General features: G+C 52.9%; 1 protein-coding gene and 1 long non-coding RNA gene across 39 annotated transcripts in view; one reads left to right on the top strand and one right to left on the bottom strand.

Moving 5' to 3' along the window:
* Positions 1-25,202, top strand: LOC134757841 (uncharacterized). Its single transcript, XR_010132378.1, has 3 exons — positions 1-222; positions 17,244-17,395; positions 25,149-25,202. It is a non-coding gene; the product is annotated as an uncharacterized lncRNA (long non-coding RNA).
* Positions 19,945-25,694, bottom strand: part of PCBP3 (poly(rC) binding protein 3) — a 306,784-nt gene continuing 301,034 nt past the window's right edge. For 36 of the 38 annotated variants that reach the window (XM_063702541.1, XM_055373771.2, XM_031005180.3 and 33 more), the window contains 2 exons: positions 22,179-22,348; positions 19,945-20,725 (listed from right to left, as the gene is read on the bottom strand). In XM_063702541.1, coding sequence (XP_063558611.1) covers positions 20,689-20,725; positions 22,179-22,348 — 207 coding nt within the window. In that variant the 3' untranslated portion in view covers positions 19,945-20,688. Of the gene's footprint in view, positions 20,726-22,178; positions 22,349-25,694 lie in introns of those variants that run through there. The other 2 variants (XM_063702548.1, XM_063702549.1) reach the window with 1 other exon arrangement.

Below are 25,694 nucleotides of genomic sequence, written 5' to 3'. Positions count from 1 at the left end.
TCTGCATGCCTAACTTGTCCTGGTCATGACACAAGAACCCAGATTTAGCTGAACTAGGAGCAAAATTCTGCATCAATAGTGAATAAGTCTCATGAGATCTGATGGTTTTATAAAGGGCAGTTCCTCTGCACAGGCTCTCCTGCCTGCCACCATGTAAGATGCGCCTTTGCTCCTCCTTTGCCTTCTGCCATGATTGTGAGGCCTCCCCAGCCATGTGGAACTGTGAGTCCATTAAACCTCTTTTCTGTTATAAATTACCCAGTCTCGGGTATGTCTTTATTAGCAGCATAGGAATGGACTAATACAGTAAATTGGTACTGCAGAGAGTGGGGTGCTGCTGTAAGGATACCCAAAAATGTGGAAGCGACTTTGGAACTGGGTTACAGGCAGAGGTTGGAACAGTTTGGAGGGCTCAGAAGAAGACAGGAAAATGTGGGAAAGTTTGGAACTTCCTGGTGACTTGTTGAATGGCTTTGACCAAAATGCTGATACTAACACGGACAATAAGGTGGTCTCCAGGCTGTGGTGGTCTCAGATGGAGAAGAGATGAGGAACTTCTTGGGAACTGGAGCAAAGGCAACTCTTGCTATGTTTTAGCAAAGAGACTGGCGGCACTTTGCTGCTGCTCTAGAGGTCTGTGGAACTTTGAACTTCAGAGAGATGATTTAGGGTATTTGGCAGAAGAATTTTCTAAGCAGCAAAGTGTTTGAGAGATGACAGAGCGTAAAAGTTTGGAAAATTTACAGCCTGACAATGGTAGAAAAGAAAAACCCATTTTCTGGGGAGAAATTCAAGCCAGCTGCAGAAATTTGCATAAGTAGCGAGGAGCCAAATGTTAATCGCCAAGACAATAGGGAGAATATCTCCAGGGCATGTCAGAGACCTTTGTGGTAGCCCCTCCCATCACAGGCCCAGAGGCCTAGGAGGGAAAAATGCATTCATGGACTGGGCCCAGGGCTCCCCCCCTGCAGTGTGCAGCCTTGGGACATGGTGCCCTGGGTCCCAGCTGCTTCAACTCCAGCCATGGCTAAAAGGGGACAAGGTACAGCTCAGGCCATTGCTTCAGAGGGTGCAAGCCCAAGCCTTGGCAGCTTCCACATGGTGTTGGGTGCACAGGAGACAAGAATTAAGGTTTGGGAACCTCTGCCTACATTTCAGAGGACGTATGGAAATGCCTAGATGTCCAGGCAGAGGAGTGCTGCAGTGGCAGAGCCCTCATGCAGAACCTCTGCTTGGGCAGTGTGGAAGGGAAATGTGGGGTCTGAGCCCCCACACAGAGTCCCCACTGGGGCGCTGCCTAGTGTGAGAAGAGGGCCATCATCCTCCAGACCCCAGAATGGTAGATCCACTGACAGCTTGCACCATGAACCTGGAAAAGTCACAGACACTCAATGCCAGCCCATGGAGGCAGCCAGGAGGGAGGCTGTACCCTGCAAAGCCACAGGGGTGGAGCTGCCCAAGACCATGGAAACCCACCTCTTTCATCAGCATGACCTGGATGTGAGAAATGGAGTCAAAGGAGATTATTTTGGAATTTTAAGGTTTAATGACTGCCCTAATAGATTTTGGACTTGCTTTGTCTCAGATGAGACTTTGGACTGTGGACTTTTAAGTTAATGCTGAAATAAGTGAAGACTTTGGGAGACTGATGGGAAGGCATGATTGGCTTTGAAATGTGAGGACGTGAGCAGGGTCAGGAGTGGAATGATATAGTTTGGCTGTGTCCCCACCCAAATCTCATCTTGAATTGTATCTCCCATAATTCCCACGTTGTGGGAGGGACTCAGTGAGAGGTAATTGAATTATGGGGGGTGAGTGTTTCCGGTGCGGTTCTCGTGATAGTGCATAAGTCTCATAAGATCTGATGGTTTTAAAAAGGGCAGTTCCTCTGCGCAGGTTCTCTTGCCTGCCACCATGTAAGATGTTCCTTTGCTCCACCTTTGCCTTCTGCCATGATTGTGAGGCCTCACAGACATGTGGAACTGTGAGCCCATTAAACCTCTTTTCTGTTATAAATTACCCAGTCTCGAGTATGTCTTTATTAGCAGCCTGAGAACAGATGAATACAGTGGGTTATTCAGGTTATCTCCTGAAATATTCACTTCCAGGCCCTTGGAAAAGCTGAGCTGCACATCATGTGATGGTTAGAGGTGTCTAATGGTCATTAGAGGACACAGAGTGGTGCCACCCTGTGTCCACTGAATGAACTGCCCACAACAGGCCCTCCCAGCGCCTCCCCTGCCAGGCTCAGACTCATCATCTTGGGAAGGACAATGTGTCCCACACGGCCCTTTCCTTGGGGCCTTCCTCACCGTCTGTCTTGGATGTAGCCTCAGCCATCAGTGCCAGTGTTCCTGGGATGCTTGGCAAGGGCAGGGTCCTGGGTTGCACCCAGAACAGGGATCAGAACTGCAGGTGACGCACCTTGGAGTCTGCAGCACTCCAAGGCCAGCTGGTTCCTGCACATTCCAGGCTCCCAGAGCCAAGGCCGCTGCCTGAGCAGTGGAGAGAGGTGTTGAGACCAGTCATGGAAGCAACGTCCAGAATGTACCCTGGAAGGGCAGGGGCTGGCAGCAGGGACTTTCTGGGAGAGGATCCCTGACTGCAATGAGGGCCGTGGGGTGGACCAGAAAGGATGCATCTCCTCGTGCTGCCACAGCACGGGTGGCTTCCTGTGTTTCTGAGCTTGGACAGGAACAGACTCTCTCAGGATGGACTCTGTGTCTGGCATCTCCTGCTTGGTGTAAGGTCCCTGAGGCAACCCAAGTTGATGTGTGTCTGAGCAGGCTGTTCATTCCCATTGCTGTGGCGCATCCCAGTGCACAGACACTCCACATTTTACTCTCTCACTCATTTTGGGTGGCCTGTGGAGTGGAGATGTCATGAGGAGGGTGCTATGAATGTCCCAGTGGATGTTTCCGGTGCACACACATTCACAGTTCTCTTGACCACGTCTGGAAGTAGAAACTACAAGGTCACAGACATGCAGATACTCAGCTTCAGGAGACACCACTCATCTTCCAGAGGAGCTATTCACTTCCAGCAGCCATCATTGGAAGTTCTATTTGCTCCACATCCTCTGTCCACAGGCCACCTCTGCCTGTTTCGTTTCAGCTGTCTGGCGGCCAGGCAGCAGTTCCACGCTGTGGTTTAAATTTGCATGTTTGTTGGTAATGAGGTCGAACACCTTTGTGTATGCTTGTTGCCCACTGATTTCTCATGTCTTCTGAAGAGTCTGAGCAAGTCTTTTTCTCATTGGTCTCTTGGGCTGTCTTCTTATTTGCACATTCTAGAATGAGGCTCTGTGTCAGACAAGTGTACTGTGAATATTTTGTCTTTCTAGTTCTTGATTTTATACTTGTTTATCAACTTCGTTTATGGTTAGTGTTTTTGTGACCTCGGTATCACTCTTTGCCCACTGCAAGCTCTGGAAGCTCTTCTCCAATGTTTACTTCTAGAAGCTCATTGTCTTACTTTTGACATGCAGATCTAAAATCCATCTGGAATTGGCTTTTTTTTTGTATAGGGTGTGAGGTAGTGTTTTGTTTTGTTTTGTCAGAATGAAACAGAACAAAAAACAGAAAAGGACCCCCAAAAAGGAAATTTAACAAAGTATCAGCACTGGTTATCTTTGGATGGTAGAAAAATGAGTGATTCTCATTTTTCTTCCCTGGAGTTATGAATTTTTACTTTTTGGGAAAGTGTTATGATGCTTTCCTAGGGTGATAGTTTTGACAGACTTCACTCTAACATCACTTTTCTCGGCATTGTAACAAATCCATTCTGACCATTGGAAAAGAAATTGTCCACTTTTGTACCAGCCATCTGATGGGCCCACTCCCTCTGGCTGAGTCTGTTTTCCCAGTAGAGGAAGCTCTCATGGGCTTGAATTCCAGGACAGTCATTCACTAATTCTTAAGAGGAAAAAGAATACTTCTGTGGTGGACACAGAAGTAGTCCAATTTCAAATACTGGACTTTCAAATGAAGTTCAAAGTTTCCTGTATCTGAATCTGTCCAAATGACACTTGGAAATTTTCAAAAACACATTTTTTAAGAATTAGTCCTTTCTGTTTTCTCTATTTGATCCTGCTTCTCCCATGGGAATCTCTTGGTCAACGAAATTCTTCTCCAGCTCCTGCTGACTCTGTGCTCTCCCACTCTGTCCAGCTCTGTCTCGTTGTGATCTGTACTATGCCCCCAAACTCCCTTTTTTTTTTTTTGCTTGTGAAAAAAGCCCTGGCTGATCTGTTATTCAATCTTGAAAACAAACAAAAATAAAAAATGAACCAGTCTCTGACTATAAGGCAAGATTGGAAGTGACCGTGCTGAGTCCAGGAAATGCTTGCCCCATTCTGCAGTGGGCTCCGCCCTAACTCAGTGATCAAGCCAAAACCTCGAGCTGGGTTGGAAAAGTGGTGATGCAGCCAAATTAGCTTCTCAAAGATGCCTTCTGGCATAGGACTGTTTTCAGCTGGTTATTTTGAAATGCTTTGTAAGAACAGTTTACATCAATAAATGAAACTTCATTTCTTTTGTTTTTGTTTTTGGAGACAGGGTCTCACTCTGTCACCCAGGCTGGAGTGCAGTGGTGTGATCGCAGATGACTGCAGCCTTGAATTCTTGGAGTCAATCAGTACTCCCACCTCAGCCTCCCAAGTAGCTCGGGCTACAGGTATGCACCACCACGCCTGGCTAATGTTTGTATTTTTTGTAGAGATGGGCTTTCACTATGTTGCCCAGGCTGGTCTCCAACTCCTGAACTCAAGTGATCTGCCTGCCTCAGCCTCTCAAAGTGCTGGGATTACAGGAGTGAGCCACCACCCAGCTGAAACCTCCATTTAAAGGGCATCTCTGTCTTTGCATTGGGAAGAGAAGGGGAACGAAGTTACTAGAAACTCTTACACTGGAGGCAGTGTTGGCTTGACTCTCCATAGCAAGCCTTACCTTTGTTTAGGTGTTTTTCTGTCCACCTTATCTTAACTGGGCCTTTTGATTTTTCAAGGACGAAGTACTTTATTACTCACAGCAATACCAGTAGCCAGAATGTTGGCATTTTTTTCTAACAGAGTATCAGCATACTTTTCACACCAGTTTCCGAGCCCCGTTTCCCCAACAGTGACACAGAGTGGGCCCAGTGGCATCTGCACACACCGTGGAGTGCATTGCAGGAGAGGAACCCTGAGCTCAGGGAACGTGAATCTTTTATAATGGACAGTAAGCATGCCTGATCTTTGCTTTGGAGGGAGAAAACGTCTTTACCTTCAGGATTAGGGTGTAAGCAACCTGCCCTTTGATCTAGAAGGACATATTATCAAGGCTGTCACAAAACAACACCCTTGGAAAGATGGTCTAGAACAATCAGTGCCTCTGTCCATGAGATGAGCAGGAATGTCAGAGACAGAGAGTTGGGTCCCAGCCTCATCCAGTCCTCATTGCAAATCGTCTTGGCCACTGACACGTTTTCTGGTGAGTGTGCCACTTGATATGGTGTGAAGGTTTTGTCGCCTCCAAATCTCATGTGAAAATGTGTTTCACAGTGTTGCAGGTGGGCCCCGGGGGGAGGTATTGGATCATGGGGTGGATGTCTCACGAATAGCCTAGAGCCATCTTCTTGGCAACGAGCACGTTCTCACTCAGTTAGTTCCCATGAGAGCTTGTTGTTTAAAGGAGCCTGGCTCCTCTGCCCACTCTGTCCCTTGCTCCTGCTCTTGCCATGGGATGTGCCTGCTTCCATGGCCACTTTCTGCAATGACTATCACTTCCCAAGGCTTCCCCAGAAGCAGACACTGGGGCCATGCTTGTGCAGCCTACAAAACCGTGAGCCAAATAAACCTCTTTTCTTTATAAATTATCCAACCCCAGGTATTTCTTTATAGCAGTGCAAACAGCCTAACACGCCTGTCCATCAGCCACTCTCATTACTCCCACTGATAGAGGCTATCTTTCCTTCATGGACCTTCTTGCTGTTTGTTTTACTGTTTTGCACCAAGCACGTGTGGGTGTGTTTGTGACATCATCCCTCTGCCCCTGACCTCCCCATTTAAGGGTTTGTAATTAAATTGCACCCACCTGGATAAGCCAGAGTTACCTGTTTATTTTCATGTCAACTGAGTAGAAACCTTAATTAATTGGCAACATTAATACCCCCTTGCTATGGAATATGATGTATTCATGGGTTCTGGGGTTTAGGATTTGCACATCTTTTGGGGGCCATGATTCTGCCTTCTACATAGATCACATCAGACAAAAAGCATCAAAGCTGTTCAAGACTTGACAATGCAGTCACCAGCTATTAGATCCACATAGAGCAGGTGGCAGGTAGAGAATACACTTCTACTCAAGCAGACGTGGAAGACTTACAAAAAGAGACCATTGAATTAGGTCATAAAAGATGCCTCAGTAAACCCCAAAGGATCCGTGTCATGGAGATTATGAATTCATACCATGATGCAAAACATTTGGAAATGAATATTCAAAGGATACCTGAGAGAATGTCATGTGTTTGGACATTTAATAACATTTTACTAAGTAACCTTTGGATAAGTAGAACTCTTGAGGGAATGAAAAAACTCTTTAGAATTGAATAATAATGATAATACCATATGTCAAAAGTCACAGGACACAGTTAAGAGTACCCAGAAATATACAGTCATAAATAATTTTTCAATAGGACGGGCGTGGGGGCTCACACTTGTAATCCCAGGTGACTACAGGAGGCCAAGGTGGAGGATCGTTTGAGCCTAGGAATTGCAGACCAACCCGGGCAACAAAGCAAGACCCTGCTTCTACAATAAATGAAAAAATAAATTAGCTGGGTGTGGTGGTGCGCGCTTGTAGAGAGTAAAAGGTTTCCTCTTCAAAGTTCCCCTTCTTGTTAAAGAATACATCATAAGTGTTAGAAATAATAGTTTCTTTTAAAGACTTTCTTCAAGTCTCCTTGCTTTGTGCTAATAACTCTTTGTTAAGCCCTATCCCATGTAATTGTTGGACATGCTCACAGACACGTTCCAGCTCACAGCCTATGCCCCTTCCTTATTTGGAAATGTTATTGCTTCCTTAGACCTTTCCTAATTACCTATTTAGGAAAGTTTCAGGTTATTAGCAAATCAGGTATCAGTTTAAGACTGTGAGGCCCAGCTCCAGCCAATGGATGCAGGACACAACAGTATGGACGACCCAAATGCTTAAGGGTTAACTATGTCTGCCTTTCCTTTGCTTAGGTGAGCTCTCGCGATCATTCCATCTGTGACTGAGCACCCTTTCTGCAGAAAGTAAAGATGGCCTTGCTGAGAGATCTTTTGTGTCTGTGCTGACTTTTCTTCGCAGCACCGATTATCTATTTCTAACAATTTTGGTATTTCTAACAGCACTTGTAGTCCCAGCTACTTACGAGGCGGGGATGGGAGGGTTGCTTGAGTCTAGGAGTTTGAGGCTTCAGTGAGCTATGACAGCACCACTGCACTCCAGCCTGGGGAACAGAGCAAGACCTTCTTTCAAAAAAAAAAGAAAAGAACAGAAATAGAACTAATCATACAAATGAAGTAATTGGAAAAAACAGCAATGTAACAAAATGATCCCAAATTAATAAGAAAAAGGGGAATGACAAAGATACTGGCAGAAATCAATGAAATAGAGAACAATAAAATAATATGAGTAGCAAAAACCAAGGATCATACTTTCAAAAGATATACTGATTTTGACAATATTGAGCAAAAAAAGAGGAAAATATAAATAAAAATAGAGACTGAAAATACAGAAATAACTGCAGACAGAGGGATCAAAGAAATCACAAGAACATTATGAGCAGCTGCATTCAGAAAGTTTGAATTCCCAGATCGTTTCAAGAAAAAACAAAATGCCAGAGCTGACCCCGGAAGAGGCCAGCACGCGCCTGCCCCAGGCTTCCCAGGTAGACTGTGCCAAACTCAAGGAACTGCTCAAGCTTAACTTAGACAAACTGTCCCAGAACCTAGAGAAGGGGCAAAAGGCTGGTATAAGCCAATTCCAAAACCAGCTAAAGATAATTCGAGCTTTTGCCTGCTCAGCTGCTGGGTGCTGTTCCCAGACCAAACCGAGGGTGGGGCTGCTTGTTCTCTCGGCCCAGTAACGAGACGCAGATGAACTGGGAGAGGAGTGAGTTAACCGGTTACAGGGAGAAGGGCTGGAAATTATAGCCAGACCAACGTTTTCCAGAGCTTGTGTGCCTTCTAAGCTCTGTGTCTGCGTGTAAGTGTGCACTCATCCAAAGACATAAGTGATGAACTTCTCATCTATCACTAAGGCCTGAGTCCTGAAGACCTTCCTCTGGAGCCTCAGTGGATTTACTGACTCTAACTGGGTCCAGGTGCTGGGGTGATCACCCTTATCTTGCCCTCTGCTAAATCACGGAGGTTTAGGGAGCTCCTTTAGTTTCCAAGGAAGCTCGTTTGTGGAGGTCTGGGGAGTTTCTTCAGACCCCAGTAAAACCTGTTTAATCCTAAACAGGTCCTGTTAAGAATTCCTTCATTATCTTGTCATGCTTCAAGGCCCTGGAGAGGCCTGGGCAAGACTCTCAGGGGATGTCTTTTACAGTCCAGCCTTTGCATAAGGGCGCCGGCTCTATCAGCTTTTCATATGTATCCTCATCCCTCAGTCGGTGTGGAAACAGTTGTTCCGGGGGCCTGCGTGAGTGAGACCTGGCCTGCCTCGGTACCATTCCCGGTGCGCTTGGCACAAAACAATGAAACAAACAGCAGGCCCATGAAGGAAAATATCCTAAATAAAATATTAGCTTGCCAAACCCAACCACACATGATCAAGCAACGCTTGTCTGTGAATGTGACGTGCATGCATTGGGAGGTCTGTCATGTAGCTCACCATAGTCACAGGCTAAACGGAGAAAAACATCTCGGCCAATGCAGAAAGCACATCCCACGAGGTTCAACACCCCTTAGTGATACAAACTCTTAGCAAAGTGAGGACAGAGGGAAAATTGCCTAATTTCAAGTTTTATTACTGGATGTCCTGGCTGTGGGATATGACAAGGTTTCTCTTCAAATAGCCTGATCAATCTTTTAATTCATAGTACCCCCCACACTTTTTTTTTCCTTTTTCCTTTCTGCCTTTGTTAGATGCCCAGGCATGCCACAGTACCAGGCATTATCAGTACCAGCTCACATTCCTGTCCTTATTTGGAAAGAGGACTAACTTTCTAGCTCACTACAGACACCCCTTCCCCTTTCCTCTTTTACTTGCTCACCTTATCTAAAAAAATTCAAATGTTCAGCCAACCGGGATTAGATTGTACGACCCGACCCCGGCCAATGGGGAAAGGGCACAGGGGCAGGGGCAGGACTTGTGTCAGGAAGAAAGGTTCTCGTGCCCCTTTGTTCAGATGTGCTTTCATGGCAACTGGCCAAGGAGGCGGCCCTCTGCGCAGAAGTAAAACTGCTTTGCTAAGAATCCTTTGTTTGAGTGTTCAATTTCCTTAGGATTTTGAGTGTTATTCCTACCATGGCTGAGTGTAGAAAGAGAAAGAAAGAAATGCAAAGATTGGAAGGGAAGAGAGACGGCTGTCATCTGCAGGTGACATAATCCAGCCACAGAAACCATCAGAATCACCAGCCAAAGACAATTTAGCAAAGTTGCCAGATACAAGATGAAATTAAAAATCAATAGCTTGGGATTCAGCCCGGAGATGTGTCGAGCTGGAAGGAACAGTACAGTAACAAGAGAAAACTCGAGATGGAGCAGGGCCCCAAACACAGAAGTCGAGGGAAATCTTGAGTCCCTTCAGGCGAAATTCCAGGCACGTCGCTGGCTTTAAAAAACACCATGGAATACTATGCAGCCATAAAAAATGATGAGTTCATGTCCTTTGTAGGGACATGGATGAAGCTGGAAACCATCATTCTCAGCAAACTATCACAAGGACAAGAAATCAAACACAGCATGTTCTCACTCATAGGTGGGAATTGAACAATGATGGACACAGGAAGGGGAACATCACACACCGGGGACTGTTGTGGGGTGGGGGGAGGGGGGAGGGATAGCATTAGGAGATATATACCTAATGCCAGATGACGAGTTAATGGGTGCAGCACACCAGCATGGCACATGTATACATATGTAACAAACTTGCACGTTGTGCACATGTACCCTAAAACTTAAAGTATAATAATAATAAAATTAAAAAAAAAAAAGTCAGTGAGCAACCTGACAAGCAAGAAGGTCAGAACAGCTTAAAGCAACAGCCAAGGAGGTGAGAGACCGAATGCTCGGCTCCCCAGAGAAACAAAAGATCCCGTCACTCACAGACATCAGACAGGGTGGGGGTGCTGAGGACTGAACTGGGACCACCATTCTCTGTCCTCAATTTCCTCCGGAGGGGCCTGGAGGAAGTCACGCCCATGGGCCAGAGCTAACATTCCTTTCTGATGGCCCTGGGTTTTCAGGTAAAGTTTCCTTCCCTTCCTTAACCAATGACGAATCAGAGAATATGACCTGTAGCCCCCGGCTTCGAGACGTCCCACCCTTTAGGGGAAGCCAATGGGCAGCCCCAGGTATTGATCTCTGGCTTTGCCCTTGACCTCTGTCTCCTGCTTTTAGTAACCCTGAGCCGGAAGCCATCAGAGAGTGCAAGTCTTAAGCACGGGTTGCCCGGTTCTCCTTGCCTGGCGCCCTGCACTGAACGCCTCGCTTTCTATCGCTGCAAATCCCCATGTCGGGGCTCGGTTTTCTGTGCTGGGCAGGCTGACCCCAGTTCCATTCAGTAACAAACTGTGCAAACTGCAGATTAACAACTTTTCTTGAGCCCGTCAGAGAACCGAGGTCACAGGACAAATCTCTAGCCCGAAATCCAGAGACAGGCACCTGCAGGGTCCTGGCATTTTCTTACCTGAAATCCAGAGACAGGCACCTGCAGGGTCCTGGCATTTTCTTACCTGAAGGCCACAACAGAGGGCAAGATGGTTGAACTGGAAATTTTATAACAAACTGCTGAAGGCTGTGAGCTTCAGGGAAGTGTGGAGCCCCTGGGAGCCGCAGACAGAGGGAAGTTCCATCTTTTTGCAGACTCCGCCTCCAGGAACCCCGCTAGGTGCCCATGGGGAAGACAGGGCGAACTCCAAGAGAGGTTTCGCCCCTGGTGCTGCCTGGGGAGGGACGCCCAGACCACCTCCCACCTCAGGAGGGAGCCTTAATCTTCAGGATGCTGTGAAGGGCGGTTAGAGGGGATGGAGAGAAAGCAGCTCTGCCCCCGGGGCAGGTGTGTTCAGGCCCAGGCTACACCTCGGGGAGGGCCCGGTTACTTCTAGAAGCTGAGTCAGGGGCTGGGTATTTTCTGTTTCTTGACGAAAAAACATAATTGTGTGTCTTACAATTATGCATTATATCAGGTACTTAGGTTCTCTGTACTTGTGTGTATCTTTGTCATCTTTCATGGTAAGAATTTAAGTGAGTTATTCAATATGGAAACAGAGTAAGAATATAATTAACAAAGATTGTGAAGGAGGGGCAGGCATGGTGGGGAGTGGAGAGCTAACTCCTCATCTGTCCTGGCAGGAAACAGCAGGAGAGGTGGGGTCAGACCCAACAACAGCTGCGAGCTTTTCTGTACTGACGAGTCTCCTCCCCCAGCCGCCCTCCCTTGAGGAGGAGCCACAGCACCCCGGAGGAGGCAGAGCCAGAGGTGGCCGCGGCGGGAGGCTGCCACGGGGCAGTGTGAACAGGGCTGGAGGGAGGGCGGCGGGCAGGAGGGGTGTGTGTGCGAGGCCAGGCCTGGGGCAATCTCCGCCCTGAGGACAGGTTTCGCTCAGGAGGTAATAGTATTTGTGCTTTGTAAAAGGCCACTCTGGAGAAGGAGGGTGGCTGTGTTGCGGTGGAGAAGGTGGGTGCATGGCTGCTCTGGACACAGCATGGGACCCTGGAAAGGGCTCAAACCCTCCTGGGGGCTGGAACAGGGCCGGGGTCTTTTGGACAAGCCCTGCCTGTTGTCCTGGGCAAGGTCCCCAACCCAGTGCCCTGGTGCACCCTTCACTTGCTGGTGCCCCCAAGGCCACCCCTCCCCGGAGTCACAGGTCACAGTTTCCGCAGGACACACAGGGGTGAGGTGGCACCTGACAGCCTCAGGGACCCACAGGAGGCATCTCATAAAGGCACGTAGTCCAGGTCTTCCTCGTAATCCGTAGACGTGAAAGCTCGGGGGGAATCCGGCACTCCGACCACTCGCTGCCATTCCCAGGTGGGTGCGTCACCGCCGCCCACTCACAGCATGGCAGACGCCGGCGGTGGTCGCATCCCGGCCCATCAGGCCCAGGCTGGGAGCATGGCCCTGTGGGTACTGAGGGTACCCCCGTGCCCACCTGTGGGTCAGTGCCCGTGCAGAGGCACCTGGAAGTGTCCTTGTCAAAAAGAGAACGGAATCGACAAAGCTTCTGTGACCACCTCCCACCTGTGGGGATTCCGGGGGCCAAGGAGTGAGGTCGGCGTCATGCCAGGAGGCGTTGGGGTGGACGCCTGGGCTCCTCAACAAGCGTCACGTGACGACACAGGGCACCGGGAGGGGCTGGTGCGCGACGGTCGGAGGGGCAGACAGGTCTGCTCAGGGGTGGTGCTGCCTTCGGGAATCCTCACAGCCAGGCGCTGCTTTTTCTTTTTTTTTGAGACAGGGTCTCTGTCGCCCGGGCTGGAGTGCAGTGGCGCAATCTTGGCTCACTGCAGCCTCAACCTCCTGGGCTCAAGCGATCCTCCCACCTCCTCAGCCTCGAGAGCAGCTGGGACTACTGGCATGCGCCACCACGCCCAGCTAATTTTTGTATTTTTAGTAGAGACGGGGTTTTGCCACGTCGGCCAGGCTGGTCTCCAATTCCTGGGCTCAAGGGATCCGCTCACCTTGGCCTCCCAAAGTGCTGGGATGACAGGCATGAGCCACCGCGCCCGGCCCAGATGCTTCTGCTGGAACATTTGCTTTTCTCAAAATGTCCTAGAGTGTGTTTTTTCTTACTGTGTAGCTCTGCACTTAATAGAGGTGTATCCAACTTCTCCAAATTAGAAGACAATCCCCATGGGAGGTAAAGAGAAGTTATTCTCTGGGTGACGCTGAACGAAGCCGACAAAGCAGCCGGCACTTGGCATGAAGTGGGCGAAGAGCACACGCCCACGTGGGGTGTGTTTCAGGTCTCGCCACAGCCACACGTCCTTTCATCAACCAACAAACCTCTTCTTAATCCTTTTAGCATGACGTTTTTTACTCCTGTCAAAGTAGTTTTTATATATTTTCATAACGTTGTACATTCAAGGATTGAAAGTGGAAATTGTTATTTGACGTATTTCATGGTGCAGGAAAACTCATCATGAACCTTTACCTCAGAGAAACATGAAATCATCCCAGGTAAGCCACGGAGCTTGTCCTCGGCTCCTGACAAGCATCAGCCCAACGGCCAACACCAAGTGCGGCTCCCAGCACGTCCGGGCTGTGCCTGCGGCGAGCGGCTCCTCCCTCCCTGTCCTCCGGAGGCGGTGAGTCTCCACGCTGCCTCGTCTCCTCATCCTAGAGTCAAGGTGCTCTTCCAAAGCAGGATGGACGGGGGCCCGGGCAGGGCTGAGAACTGTGCTTCCCGACCTCCCGGTGGAGTCTGCCTTTCCCCAGGTCTCACCCTGTGCTCTTCTGTGGTTCCGGGGTTGACTGAGGACGTGAGATCATCAACATCCACAGGAACCTGGTGGCGACCTCAGGGAGCTGCTCTCTGTCGAGCTGTTGACGTGCTGGGCTTTTTCCCAACTACGCTTGGTCTTATCAGTAGAAACACCTGAAAATGCAGCCCCGCCCCCGTCAACCTGAAATCCACCCATGCAACTCTGGGTAAGAGGAGCCCCTCCCACAGGCCTCCTTCCTCCACCTTCCCCGTGTCCGTCAACACACCGCACAGCCTGCATCACGGGCCTTAGCCACGTGGAGGCAAATATTGGTCCCCGGAGAGGGCCTCACTCCCTCAGATCCTCAGAGTCGGAGGTGAACTCCCATGGCTGAGCTGCAGGGTGCCTTGGATTTCCACGAGTCCAAACCCTGAGCAATTATGAGGCCGGCCAGTCCCGCGACGTTATCCTCTGTTTTATAAAACTGCCGGCACTGGTGCTAAGTGATGTCCACCAGGAATAAGAGGTGACCACTGACCGGATGTCGCCACAGTTCCTGAGAACAGTTTATTCGTCTACTAAATATTAGAATATCTATTACATTAATTTTAAAAAATGAAAGCTCCTGCCTCGTGAGATTTTTACATCAACCATGAGATTCTTTGAAAGCCTTCGAGTTCACGGGCCAGCACTTCTGTGACGGCGTTTACTTAGACAAACATTCCCACCAAGTACAATTTCAAAAGCTGAATTTTAAAAAATCTGTTGTGATGCTTGAGGGCTTCTGCAGCAGCCTCAGGAGAGGGGCTAGGGTCCTGGAGAGAGGAGAGGCCCGTGAGGTGCGGCGGCAGACCCGGAGTACCGTGTACCACTGGCTCGCTCAGCCAGGCATCTGCAGCTCGTGAACCTCGTGCAACAGAAGGCTATGAAGACCAGCAGAAAACTGCTCAAAGCTGGACAGAGCTCTGGTCTAAGGGCGCTGGGCAGATGACAAGTCAAGTTCAAAACCCACCCAGGAGGAAGGACCAGTGGACACCCAGAGGCAGCCCTGGGCACTCTGCCCTAAGCGGGGGTGACCTGGGAGCAGAGTAAGCCTCACAAAGTCCGACCCAACTTCAGTGAGATGAAGTTGATCCATCCCAATGCGAGCCGGTGGGTTGGACAAAGAGTCTCCGGAGGAAGATGGATCATCCAGAGCCCAGCCTCTGTTCAGGAGATAGGCAAAGAGCGGCCTTGCCGGCTTTAGGATATGCGGGTCGTGGAGGAGAATGAAGTTCAAACGGTTCAGCACGAAAGCCGGTTGGTGGGAAGTTCCCTCAGTCCTCAGCCATGTGCCTCTGTCAGCAAGCAATGGAATTCCCACTGTGGCCACAGGAGAACCCTCTCCCCTGGGAATGGGCCGGTAGTGCTGAGCACACCATCACACAGGCAGTGGGTGGGGAGGGCCACACCTGCAGCTCCATGGAGCAGACGCACCCTGCTGGGACCACGGGCTCCGTACAGCTCAGTACACCTGCTGCATCTGCTGTGTCTTGTCCTCATACACACTGGCAGTTCCGGATGAAATGGCGGCAAATCTGCACTCATGCACGGCACGCCAAATGGCATGAAGAGACAAATATCAATACTCCAGTGACAGAGCTCCCTCCCCACATCCCTACATATGTGAATACAGTGGTACGTAACTGGAGTACTATTAGGCAGTTGGAGTTTAAAAACCCATCTGAGCACAGGCGTGGTGGTTCACGCCTGTAATCCCAGCACTTTGGGAAGCCGAGGCAGGTGGATCACGAGGTCAGGAGTTCGAGACCAGCCTTGCCAACGTGGTAAAACCCCGTCTCTACTAAAAATACAAAAATTAGACAGGCGTGGTGGTGGGCGCCTGTAATCCCAGCTACTCAGGAGGCTGAGGCAGGAGAATTGCTTGAACCCGGGAGGCAGAGGTTGCAGCAAACTGAGGTCATGCCACTGCACTCCAGCCTGGGCAACAGGAGCAAAACTCCATCTCAAACAAACAAACAAACAACAACAACAACAACAAAAAACCCATCTGAATTGCTCTTACATATGGCTTTACACACACACACACACATAATATATAGTAGCATATATGTTTCAGAATTATTCCTCACGCCATGATTCAGACTCGATGAGCAGGAAGGAATTGACTGGAGGCTAAATGTACGAAGCAAAATCCGGGGGCCTCAAAACGTTAAAAACAAAGCAAAACACAGCAAAACTCTGCTGCTGACACTGGACGCCGGAAGCTCCAGGGTCACGACCACAACAATACAGAGAAGAATCATTTGTGATTGGCAGTTGTTACCAAGAAAATACGGATAATTATAATGACAGCAAAGAAGGAAAAGAAAATGATGAGACGAAAGAAGACTTGGATTCTGGAAACCAAAGGACAGAAAGAAGATACAGTTAAAACAGCAAGAGAAGCTCCGCTGTGCCATCCAAGGGCCGCCTGGACGAATTCGACTTTGTAAGGACAGCGTCTTTTCCTATGGCCCGTGACAGGGAGCTGTTGGCGAGGCAGCTTGATTTTACAAAATCATGGTCCCAGTAAGATTTTCAGAGATGTCAACAATGGACAGTGCAATGCTTCTCAAACAGAACGTTCGGAAAAACTTGCAAATGGTCACATTTTCACAAGACCCAAACTGCCTATTTTAGGACGAATGCCGGCCCATTGTTCGCTGTGAAAATGGCGTTCAACACCAGAGACTTTCTCGTGCCAAGCAGGCTCTCAGACGGAGAGCCCCATGCCAGGGGGATGTGTTGATCCGAGGTCACACGGGCCAAGGAGCCTCTGGGGATTGGCCCAGCCTGCTGGGGATGCCTGCCACCCCAGGAGCACCCATTGACCTCAACCCGCCCACGAGCTTACGGAAGGCAGAAGCAGGAGGGAGTGCCAGTGACGTGTCTGGCCACTGCCTTAGTTTTGCAGCCGTGTATCAAATGACCGAAGCCGTAGAAGCCGAAGCGGCACCCAGGTATTAACTCACGGTTCCTGGGTCAGGAGTCGGCTCAGCTCAGCTGGCTTCTGTTCTTCAGGGTCTCCCAGGCTGCCATCGGGGAGCCGGTGGTCACATTCCCATGCAGAGGCTGGACTGGGGCAGAACCCACTTCTGGGCCCACCCAGGTTGTTGGCAGAATTCATTTCCTCGCAGCTGCAGGAGTGAGTGCTTTAGGTGTTGGCCGGTTGTCAGCTGGGGCTCCCAAGCTCGCTCGGAGAGGTGCCTGCAGTCCACCTCCAGAGGCAGAGAGTCCCCGCGGCCATTCTAGGGCAGCCCCAAAACGGCTGCTTGCTTCTCCAATGCCAGCAGGGGAGCTGGAGCCTTACGCAGTGCCAGGGAGTGACATCCTGGCCCCTTGCCACATCCTACAGGTCAGAAGCAACTCATAGACCCCTCCCACAGCCCCAGGGAGGGGGTCTTCCAATGCTGAGGTGGGGGTCCCGGGGCCTCTGTGGGGTCTGTCCACCATGGTCACAAGCTATTTCCTGTGTAGCCTGCATGCAGGCCACTGAACATTCATGTTGAAACGTAATCCCCAACGCAGCAGTAGTAAGAGGTGGGCCTTCTGTGAGGTGATGAGGTGGCCAATGCTCTTCCGCAGGAGGCTGAAGGGAGCCCTCCCGCCTGCTCCGCGAGGACGCAGTGTTCCTCCACTCGAGGTCACGGTAACAAGGCACCCTTGGAAGCAGAGAGCAGCCTTCACCAGACACAGAACCCAGCACCTTCATCTCGGACATCCTTGCCTCCGGAATTGTGAGCAACCCATTTCTGTTGTCTGTTCATTTCCCAGTCTCAGCAACTGAGGGACTCAGATGTTGCCCTTCTGACAAAGCCCTGGGTACATGTGCTGCTTAATGAGAATGTCCAATTATTTTCCAATTACTGTGAGCATCTACCTAACGCCACTGGAGTCAGCCAATTCCTGCCCCTTTCCTGACAGTCACAGACACCCCACTGTCCTTGAGGAAGCAGGGGGCATAGATCCTGCTGTGTCTACAGGACACCGAGGTGCGGGGATGTCTGGCGACCTGGGGACACTTGCTGTGACAGGGTGTGACCCTGTGGCCCTGGGCCAGGTGCCAGTGCCCGGGCTAGATGGAGACTCGGCCATAGGCTTCCAGAAGCTAACAGCCACATTTCCCACGCCCATGATGTGCGCCCACCGGGACTGGGGTGCCCCAGCGCCCCTTGTTCTAAGCTTGCACGTTTCCTCAGCCCGAGGCCTTGACCATGTGGTTGTGGGTGGAACCGGGACTCACACTGTGGGGAAGGGGCACCGGGAGCTGGGTCGCTGGAGACGTAAGAAGGCGCAGGATGGGAACTGCTGACCTGCAGGGCTGTGAGGCTCATGCTCACTTGATTCCTTAGAACTGAGAATTGCCACTTTGCGCGTCTCCCATCACAGGAGAGTCCAGGGCCTCCTGTGAGGCCCACACAGGTGCTCAATCAATGCTCGCGGCACTGCCCTGTGAGCTGCCCTGAGTCACAGGATGCCTCCAGCTCTGGTTTGGAGCCTGGTCCCTGGCTCTGAGTCCCCACTCAGGCCCCCTCACGCCCAGCTGGGGCTCTGGATTCTGCTGTGCCTCTGTCCTCCCGAGTCCTGAGGGGCTGAGAGTTCTGCACAACCCCCACCCTGCTACTCCAGCTCTCCCATCTCCCCTCCTCCCCTGCTCTGGGCTCCCTTCCACCCCAGCTCTGGCTGCCCCGCACCTGATGTGCTCCCCACATGTAGTATGCTCCCCCCACCTGGAGTGCCCCCGCGGAGTGCTCCCCACCTCCACCTGGAGTTTTCACTCCACCTGGAGTTTTCACTCCACCTGGAGTTTTCACCCCACCTGGAGTGCTCCCCCCACCTGGAGTGCTCCCCACCTCCACCTGGAGTTTTTGCCCCACCTGGAGTGCTCCCTCTACCCGGAGTGCTCCTTCTACCCGGAGTGCTCCCTCTACCTGGAGTGCCCCCTCTACCTGGAGTGCCCCCTCTACCTGGAGTGCCCCCCACCACCAGGAGTGCTCCATTGCCTGCTGTTCTTCCTCCAGGTGAGTGAGCAACTAACCGCTTACCTTCTTAGGTCTTGCCCAGCCTGCACTTTCTAGGGATGCTTCCATGATCATCCCATTTTGATTCCTCTCTTCTCGTGGCGTCTCATTTCCAGGGCTTCTGTCATTGTCAGTTGTACCCACGCTGTTGACTGACCATCTCCACTGACACGGGTGCTGAGGAAGGCCTGTGTCTTCCGCATCCTGGTGTCTGGGCCCCACCGGCGGGAACCCCAGTCCTAAGGTGCCAGCATGTGTGCCCAGGTGCCACACTGGGCTCACTCCTGTAAGCCTCCTCCTGGGGGCAGAGGGTGGGCAAGGAGTGTGTCCAGGAGGCTGAGTCGGGGCCCTCCAGGCCGGCACACAGGCCAGGTGGCTGAGGCAGGCCAGGTGGAGTCTAGGAAACAGGGCAGCTTCTGCCTGATCAGGCAGGAAGGGGCTCCTGTGAGCGGGTGCCGTGTGGCTGGCTAGGAGCCTGGGGCAGGCTGTCCTGGGCCCCTGGAGGCTCCCCAGGTTCTGGCCAGACTCCCATCCTCCTGGAACTGCTGACTCTTGACAGACACCTCCAGTGAGGGGTCAGTGAGCCATGTCTGTCCACACATCCCAGGCCCACCACCTTCTAGAAGATCCCGTGAACACCAGGATCCAGGTGTGGGGGTGGTGCCCTGAGCCTGCAGAGCTGGGACAGGAGCCCCCGAGTCCTGCCCTCCCCGGTGCCTGGCTCCCCGTGCATCCCGGGTCTTGTCTTTCCTGATAAATCACCTGGGGGCTCCCCCCATTCCCTGGGCCTGGGTTAGGGATTAATCACCTGAGGGGAGGGCCTGAGTCATACCCAGGGCTTCAGGATTGAGCAGGGGCACAGCCAGGCTTCTTAAGGTGAGCACAGGCTGCCAAGTGAGCCACGTGGACTGTCCCCAAGCAGGTGTGAGGCGGATAGGCTCCACCTGTGGAAGCACTGGGGGTCACCGGGCATGGCCTCTGGTACCCATAACGGCTATAAGGGAGTAAGTCTCACAAATTAGGAACTGGCATTTTGGTGCCTGGGCAGGAATGGTGTTTTTGTGTTTGTCATTTTAAGTAGTTTTGCCAAAGTACAAATAGAAGTGCTTATGTGTGTTGTGGAAAGGGGGATGAAATGGCATCTGTGTGAGAAGAAACCCAGGCTTCTCGATAAGCACTGGGCTCAGGGCAATGTCTCCCCAGGGGAAGGACGTGCCGGGGCCTGGGCGCATTGGGGGGCGCAGAGACGAGCCAGAGCCGGTGAGGAGGGGCCACGACATTTATTGAACTCTGAGGAGCACAGAGGGGGCTCCCTGGCGCGTCTGTGCTCTCCAGCCGCCCTGGAAGACGCTCAGGGGACCCCAAGAGCCTTCCCAGCACGTGGCATCTCTGTGAAGGCAGGGCCCCCAGCAGGCTCCGCCCTCCACCCCACTCCTGGGGTCAGAGCCCCAACATCCTCCACGACCCTCCTCTCCTGGCGCTCCCCATGGGTGGCAGGAGAGCCATCCCCCGATTCCAGCACACAACCTGGGGCAGAAACTCGAGCCCAGACAACACTGGCTCTGAGGGGAAACCGAGTCAGCACAGCAGGGCTGTGTGAGAGAGGAGGGGTCTCAGGCAACAGTTCTGGACGGTTCTGGATGGCAGAGGAGAAGGGCGGACAGGAAGTGCTGTTGGAACGCCGACCCAGCTCCTAAGACAGACAGCTACGCTGACACCAAGGAACAATATTTCTAAAATAATTACCACTGCATGCCGGTGCATGGGCAGACTGGAGCGTAAGTCATAAATAAAATAACACTGAAGGGGGACTCGGCGGAGCCTGCAGCCTCTGTAGAGAGCAGCTGTGTGCGCGGGTGTGTTTCTCCATGGCATACGTCCTTTTGTTAATTAAGAAAACCTCTCTATTGGTATCTGTGAGGCAGGGAAGGTGGGCTGTACAGAGTGCGAGAGCCGGGGGCCTTAGGCTCTGGCAGGTGGGTGACGCGGGGGAAGGGTGCTGGGTAGGATTAGAGCGTGCCCATCCCGGTGACCTCGGACGTCAGCCTAGAACAGACAAAGGCAGGAGAGGGAGAGACGGTCACAACAAACGCCCTCATCAGTGGGCAGACGTGAGGCCGGGCTGTGTGGCCTCTGTGCTCGCTGGGACAGGTCATCCCGGTCAGCTCAGGAGGTCCTGAGCTGGAGACCACAGCAGAGCACACAGGCCTCTTCCTCGCCCTGGTCCCCACCATGCCCATCACCACGTCAGGTGTGTGAGCCAGCCCTGCATGGGGGCTTGAGGCCTTCCCCGTGTGGAGCCGCCCACACAGCCCTGGGTCGGCCCCTGGGGGTGCTCAGGGCCTTCCCAGCCTCACACCTGGCATCTGAGAAGGGGCTTTTGTTGCCACAGGAGTAAGTGTATGTGGGTAAGAGCCATCTGGCCCCAAGCACGGGTCCCAGTGGGGCTGTCAGTAATGCGGTCTGGCAGGCGGGAACCTCCCTGACAAGCCCCATCCCCAGGCTCGCCCTGGGTTTGCCAACGCTGCACTTTGCCCAGCCTCCTGCCCATGGGCCTGCAGCCACAGGGATGGAAAGAGGCCCAACCTGGCTCTGGATTGAGGCAGAAGCCCAGCGGGGCATCAGTGGGTAAAGTCGGGGGGTGTCCTCGTCCTCTCCAGGCAGCCCCTCACCCACTCACTGGGCGTGCAGGTAAGAGAAGGGTCACCGGGACAGGGGTTCCAGGGCCCACGCAGGGCTGTATCCACCCAAAGGACCCCCCCCCTCCCCTCCCCTCTCCTCCCCTCCAGTCCCATCCCATCCCGTCCCCATCCCACAAGCCCAGCTCAGGGCTCTTGCAGTAGGACATCCTTGGGGAGGGAGGAGGGATGTTCCTTACATCGGAGGCCGGCGGGGCTGGTGGTACAGCGTGGCTGGGGGGCTGGTGGTACGGCATGCCTGGCGGGGGTGCTGGTGGTATGGTGTGCTTGGCGGGGGTGGGGCACTGGCTTGAGGCCGAGTGGGGTGCAGTCACAGGGACCCAGGTGGCTTCAGACCCTCCCATGTGCACAGGGACCCACGGAACGAAGCGGCCTGCAGAGTCCTGTCCTGCCCATCCCTACACGTTTCCATGAGAATGAAAAAGGAGGCAAAACAGCAAAGTCCCCAAACGTTGGTCTTTCTGGAGACCTCTGAGCGGACAAGAGTCAGGCCTTCCAGGATAGGTCTGGCCGCCTGTCTGGGGCCACGGGAGCACCTGCCTTCCTCTCTAGCCTCTGGGATTGTCCCTGGAGACGCTTCGGGTGGGAGGTCGGGAGAGTGAGGCGGCCCCGTGTCTACATGGAGGCTGTCACCATCCCATCCTGTCCCCACCATCCAGCCTGGAGCAGAGGGGACAGAAGGGGAGGCAGAGTGTGGCCCAGACTGTGCCTCCTCCCACCCCCCGACCGTCCAGGCGATGTAACGCCGGCTGGCGCGTCCCTTTCCGGGCGTCTCTCAGAGACCCTTGGGAGCTGCTCACCTGGCGTTGATGAGATACTGGGCAAGGCTGATGTTGGCCGGGGTCCCCGTGATGGTGATCTGACGCTCTGAGGACCCTTCCGTGGCGTTGGCGATTTTGATCTGAGCTCCAGACATCTGTCGAATTTCATTGATTTTGGTCCCTTGGCGTCCAATTATGCAGCCTATTAGCTAGAAACAAGGACAGGTGGGATTTCTTAGAGAAGAGCCCAAGCCAGCCCCTGAAGACTGTGGGCAGTGCGCCCGAGGGGGCCTGTGGGACGGGCCGCCAGCCTTGGACTCTGCCCCAAGACCTGAGCTCAACACCCCGGAGAGGCCCCGCCCACACCTGCCTGCAGGTGGTGCCTGATCCAGGCCACCTGCCCGAGGTCAGGCTGAGAGCACCTGTGCCTCTGCTGGCCCCTCTCAGAGCCGCCCTGCTACCCACTCCTGTGGGAGGCCCACCCAGCCAAGAGGCACAGTCACTCAGCCTGGGTGCTCCACACTGGTCATCCCGGGGTCCAGGAGCGACCCACAGGTGGCAGCCAGCAGCTGAGCAGGGAGGCTCCACCATGGCCCAGCGGTGTCTGCACCTTCTTGGCCACATCCCAGGGAGACCAGTTCTGCCCAGACAGGCAGCATCACAAATGCTCAAGAAGAAACGTGTGCTTGAAGCCACAGCAAAGCTCACTGCTGCCTAAAACTTAGCTTTTGCTGAACTTAGATTAAACTCTGAGGCCATTCGGGCGCCTCCTTTCATTCCCCTGTTGGGACCCCTGTTTAAAGGTGGAACACAGTGGCCTCTGGCCAAGGCAGTCATCAAGAATGAGGGTGCTCCTTGAAGCAGCTGAGGGAGGAGGGCGGGGCATATGGGGCAGCCATGAGGGGCGTCGGGGACAACTCGGGCCCCCAGAGAAGACTGCACAGGAGCCAATGGCATCTCTCAATGCCCACCATTGGATGGAATGGAGTCCCTTCATGCACGCATAGGCCACGGATGAGAGCTCTGGAGCTTGGACAGGAAAGAGACGTGGCCAGACCTGTGGCAGAGAAAGCCCCAGACTGGAGGGTGCCCGGCACAGGGTACCAGGAGGGCAGCTGGGCACATGGGTCCCCGAGGGCCCTGAGGCAGAGTCCACTCCCACCTCCCGTGAGGCTGCTGGGGTGTCAGAACGGTGGTGAAACTGAGTGACAGGAGCAGGTTTCTGTCCTTACGCCAGTGAGACGCTGGATGGAAGGGCTGGGCTGGGCCATGTGGCGGCATGCAGGAGGGACGTCCACTTTCAAGCGTGAAGGGGCTCAGTCTGTGGGGTGAGCAGCAGCTCCATGGTGGGACACAGGTGCCCTGCCAGCCAGCCCTTGTCCCTGAGGAGACCTATGGTGTCTCAACTCTGCTCACCTTAGAGGCCATCTCTGCTGGACTACAGAACCCTCAGTCTTTGTAGATATCCACAGAGACCCCTACTCTGGAGAATCCAGGGCTGCTGGGAGTCTTCTATCTCCTGCTGCATCTCTGGGCTCCCCCACACCTCTCAGACCCCACCCACATCTCCCAGGCCCCACCCACATCTCCCAAGGCCCCACCCACAGTCCAGCCCTCTCCCTGCTCACGCCTGTGTGTGGTGTTGAGTGTGTCACTGGGGTTAGGAGGGTGGTTTCCTAATTGGCACATGGCCACATTCACCTGCCTGGCTGCATCTTCCTCCCTGGTGGCAGAGAGATCTGAAGGGCTCATCTCTGGTGGGGGCCAGGGACAGCAGCACAGCCCGCATGGGGAGGGGGAACATGGCTGACTCGGCAGCATGACCACGGGTCCCTGTAAGATGCCAACATCCAGGAGGGAGAGCTCCTGGGCTTTTGCACTGCCCCACTTCCTATACCCCTCCTTGGCCAGCATGCAGCCAGCTTTCCTCCCTAACACTTTCTGCGCTGGAGCGTGTGGTGTCTGCTGAAGCGCACAGCACCGAAAGCCTTGTGCACATGTGCTGTTGGATCTCTCCTCAGAGCCTGCTGGAGGAAGTATCTCCCTGCCCCTCCTGCACAAAGGGCCTACCCTCTTCTCTTAACCGTCTGCCCCTGTCTTCTAACTGCCTCGCTCCAGCTGTGCCCTGGCATGTATCCCCCTCCTGCTCTCACCCTGCCCTCTCCCTCTGCTCCCTGCAATGTGCTGCTCAGGGTGCCCCTCTCCCCAGGCTCTGGAGAGTGCTGCCTTTGCCACAGGCCTTTCCCCTCCTCTGCACACAGCTGTGGGGTCTGAATGCTGATGGGACATCACTGAGCAGCCAGGGCATGCCCGCCTAACCACAAATGCCAAGGTGAACAGCACTGTGACTTCTATACTGGCACTCTCTGCCATGAGAAGGGAATGTGGGGAGGTCGGACTTCCTTCACCTGCCCTGCCCTAGGCCAGATGGCTCAGTGCAGGGGAGGATGCCTTCTAGGCTGAGCCCTGCAACCCAAGGGCGCCTCCCACCTGGCCCCACCTGCACCTGCAAACCCTGCCAGCAGTTAGCAGACTCCTCTCCTCCTCTCTCCTCACCCTTGTGTGCCTCCATTGCAAATTCAAAGAAGAACGATAGAAATATTCTGAAATAATGTGGCCCCTCCTAATCAGATGTCAATGCCAAATTCCACTGGAACTGCAGTAACAACTCCCATTGCAGCCTCTCCTCCTAGAGACCACTGTCGGACACCTTAGATTCCTTTCCCCAGCAGAAGGCCTGGCTGATTCTGCAGCTAAGAATGAAGGAAAGGGGCATGAGCCTTGGTGGGTGGGTGACTGTTGCTTAGGGCAGAGTAGGGGTGACCACAGGCACCAGTGCCTGCATGGCCAAGAGCAAGGACTGAAATAGGTGGTGAGGGAGGTCCATAGTGATCGTCAGAAAGGAAACCAAAGGGCTGGGGCCCCTGGACTGGCCTGTGTCCCCAGTGGCTGTGCTGGGGAGCCTGTGGGTCTCAGGAGTCCCTGCCTCCAAGCAGTGTCTTTCTGCAGGAACGCTGAGGCAGCATGATCCAACTGTGACCAAGAGACGGACGTGGACGAGATGACAGGCAAGTTCAGAACAAGCACGCCCATTTTATTTTTTCCTTTTCTCCAAGAAGGTAGCAGGCAGCCACCATGTGAGGAACATCAGCTTTGGTGCAGCCCAGATACATCCCCCACAAAATCTGGGGGTGCTGGTAAAAGCCCCCTCACAGTGTCGTCAATAGCCTTTTCCATGAAGAAGCATGGAAGGCTGTACCCAAAGGCACTGGGATAAGAGGAAGCTGCCTTCCTTCTGAGAAGTGGGTCTCTTCCCTAGGAAGATCCCCAGGAGGAGGATGGGAAGTGAGTGATGAAGAGCTGGGAAAACCAGCATCCATCTGTACAAAGGAGACCCCAGGAAACAGGTTGACCAACTCTCCAAAGATGTCTCATCCTCTTAAAGCTCATTTCCATTTTAAATGAGTGTTTGGATAAGAGCACCAAACCTGGTGTTAGTGAGCACTGACTCACCAAAGAAGGAAAACCCCACAGGAAAAGCCTGGTGGCTTTACT

The sequence above is a fragment of the Gorilla gorilla genome, chromosome 22, assembly GCF_029281585.2.
Source record: "Gorilla gorilla gorilla isolate KB3781 chromosome 22, NHGRI_mGorGor1-v2.1_pri, whole genome shotgun sequence".
In the NCBI taxonomy this organism is placed as follows: Eukaryota; Metazoa; Chordata; class Mammalia; order Primates; family Hominidae; genus Gorilla; species Gorilla gorilla.
This window is presented reverse-complemented; position numbering and strand designations above follow the sequence as displayed.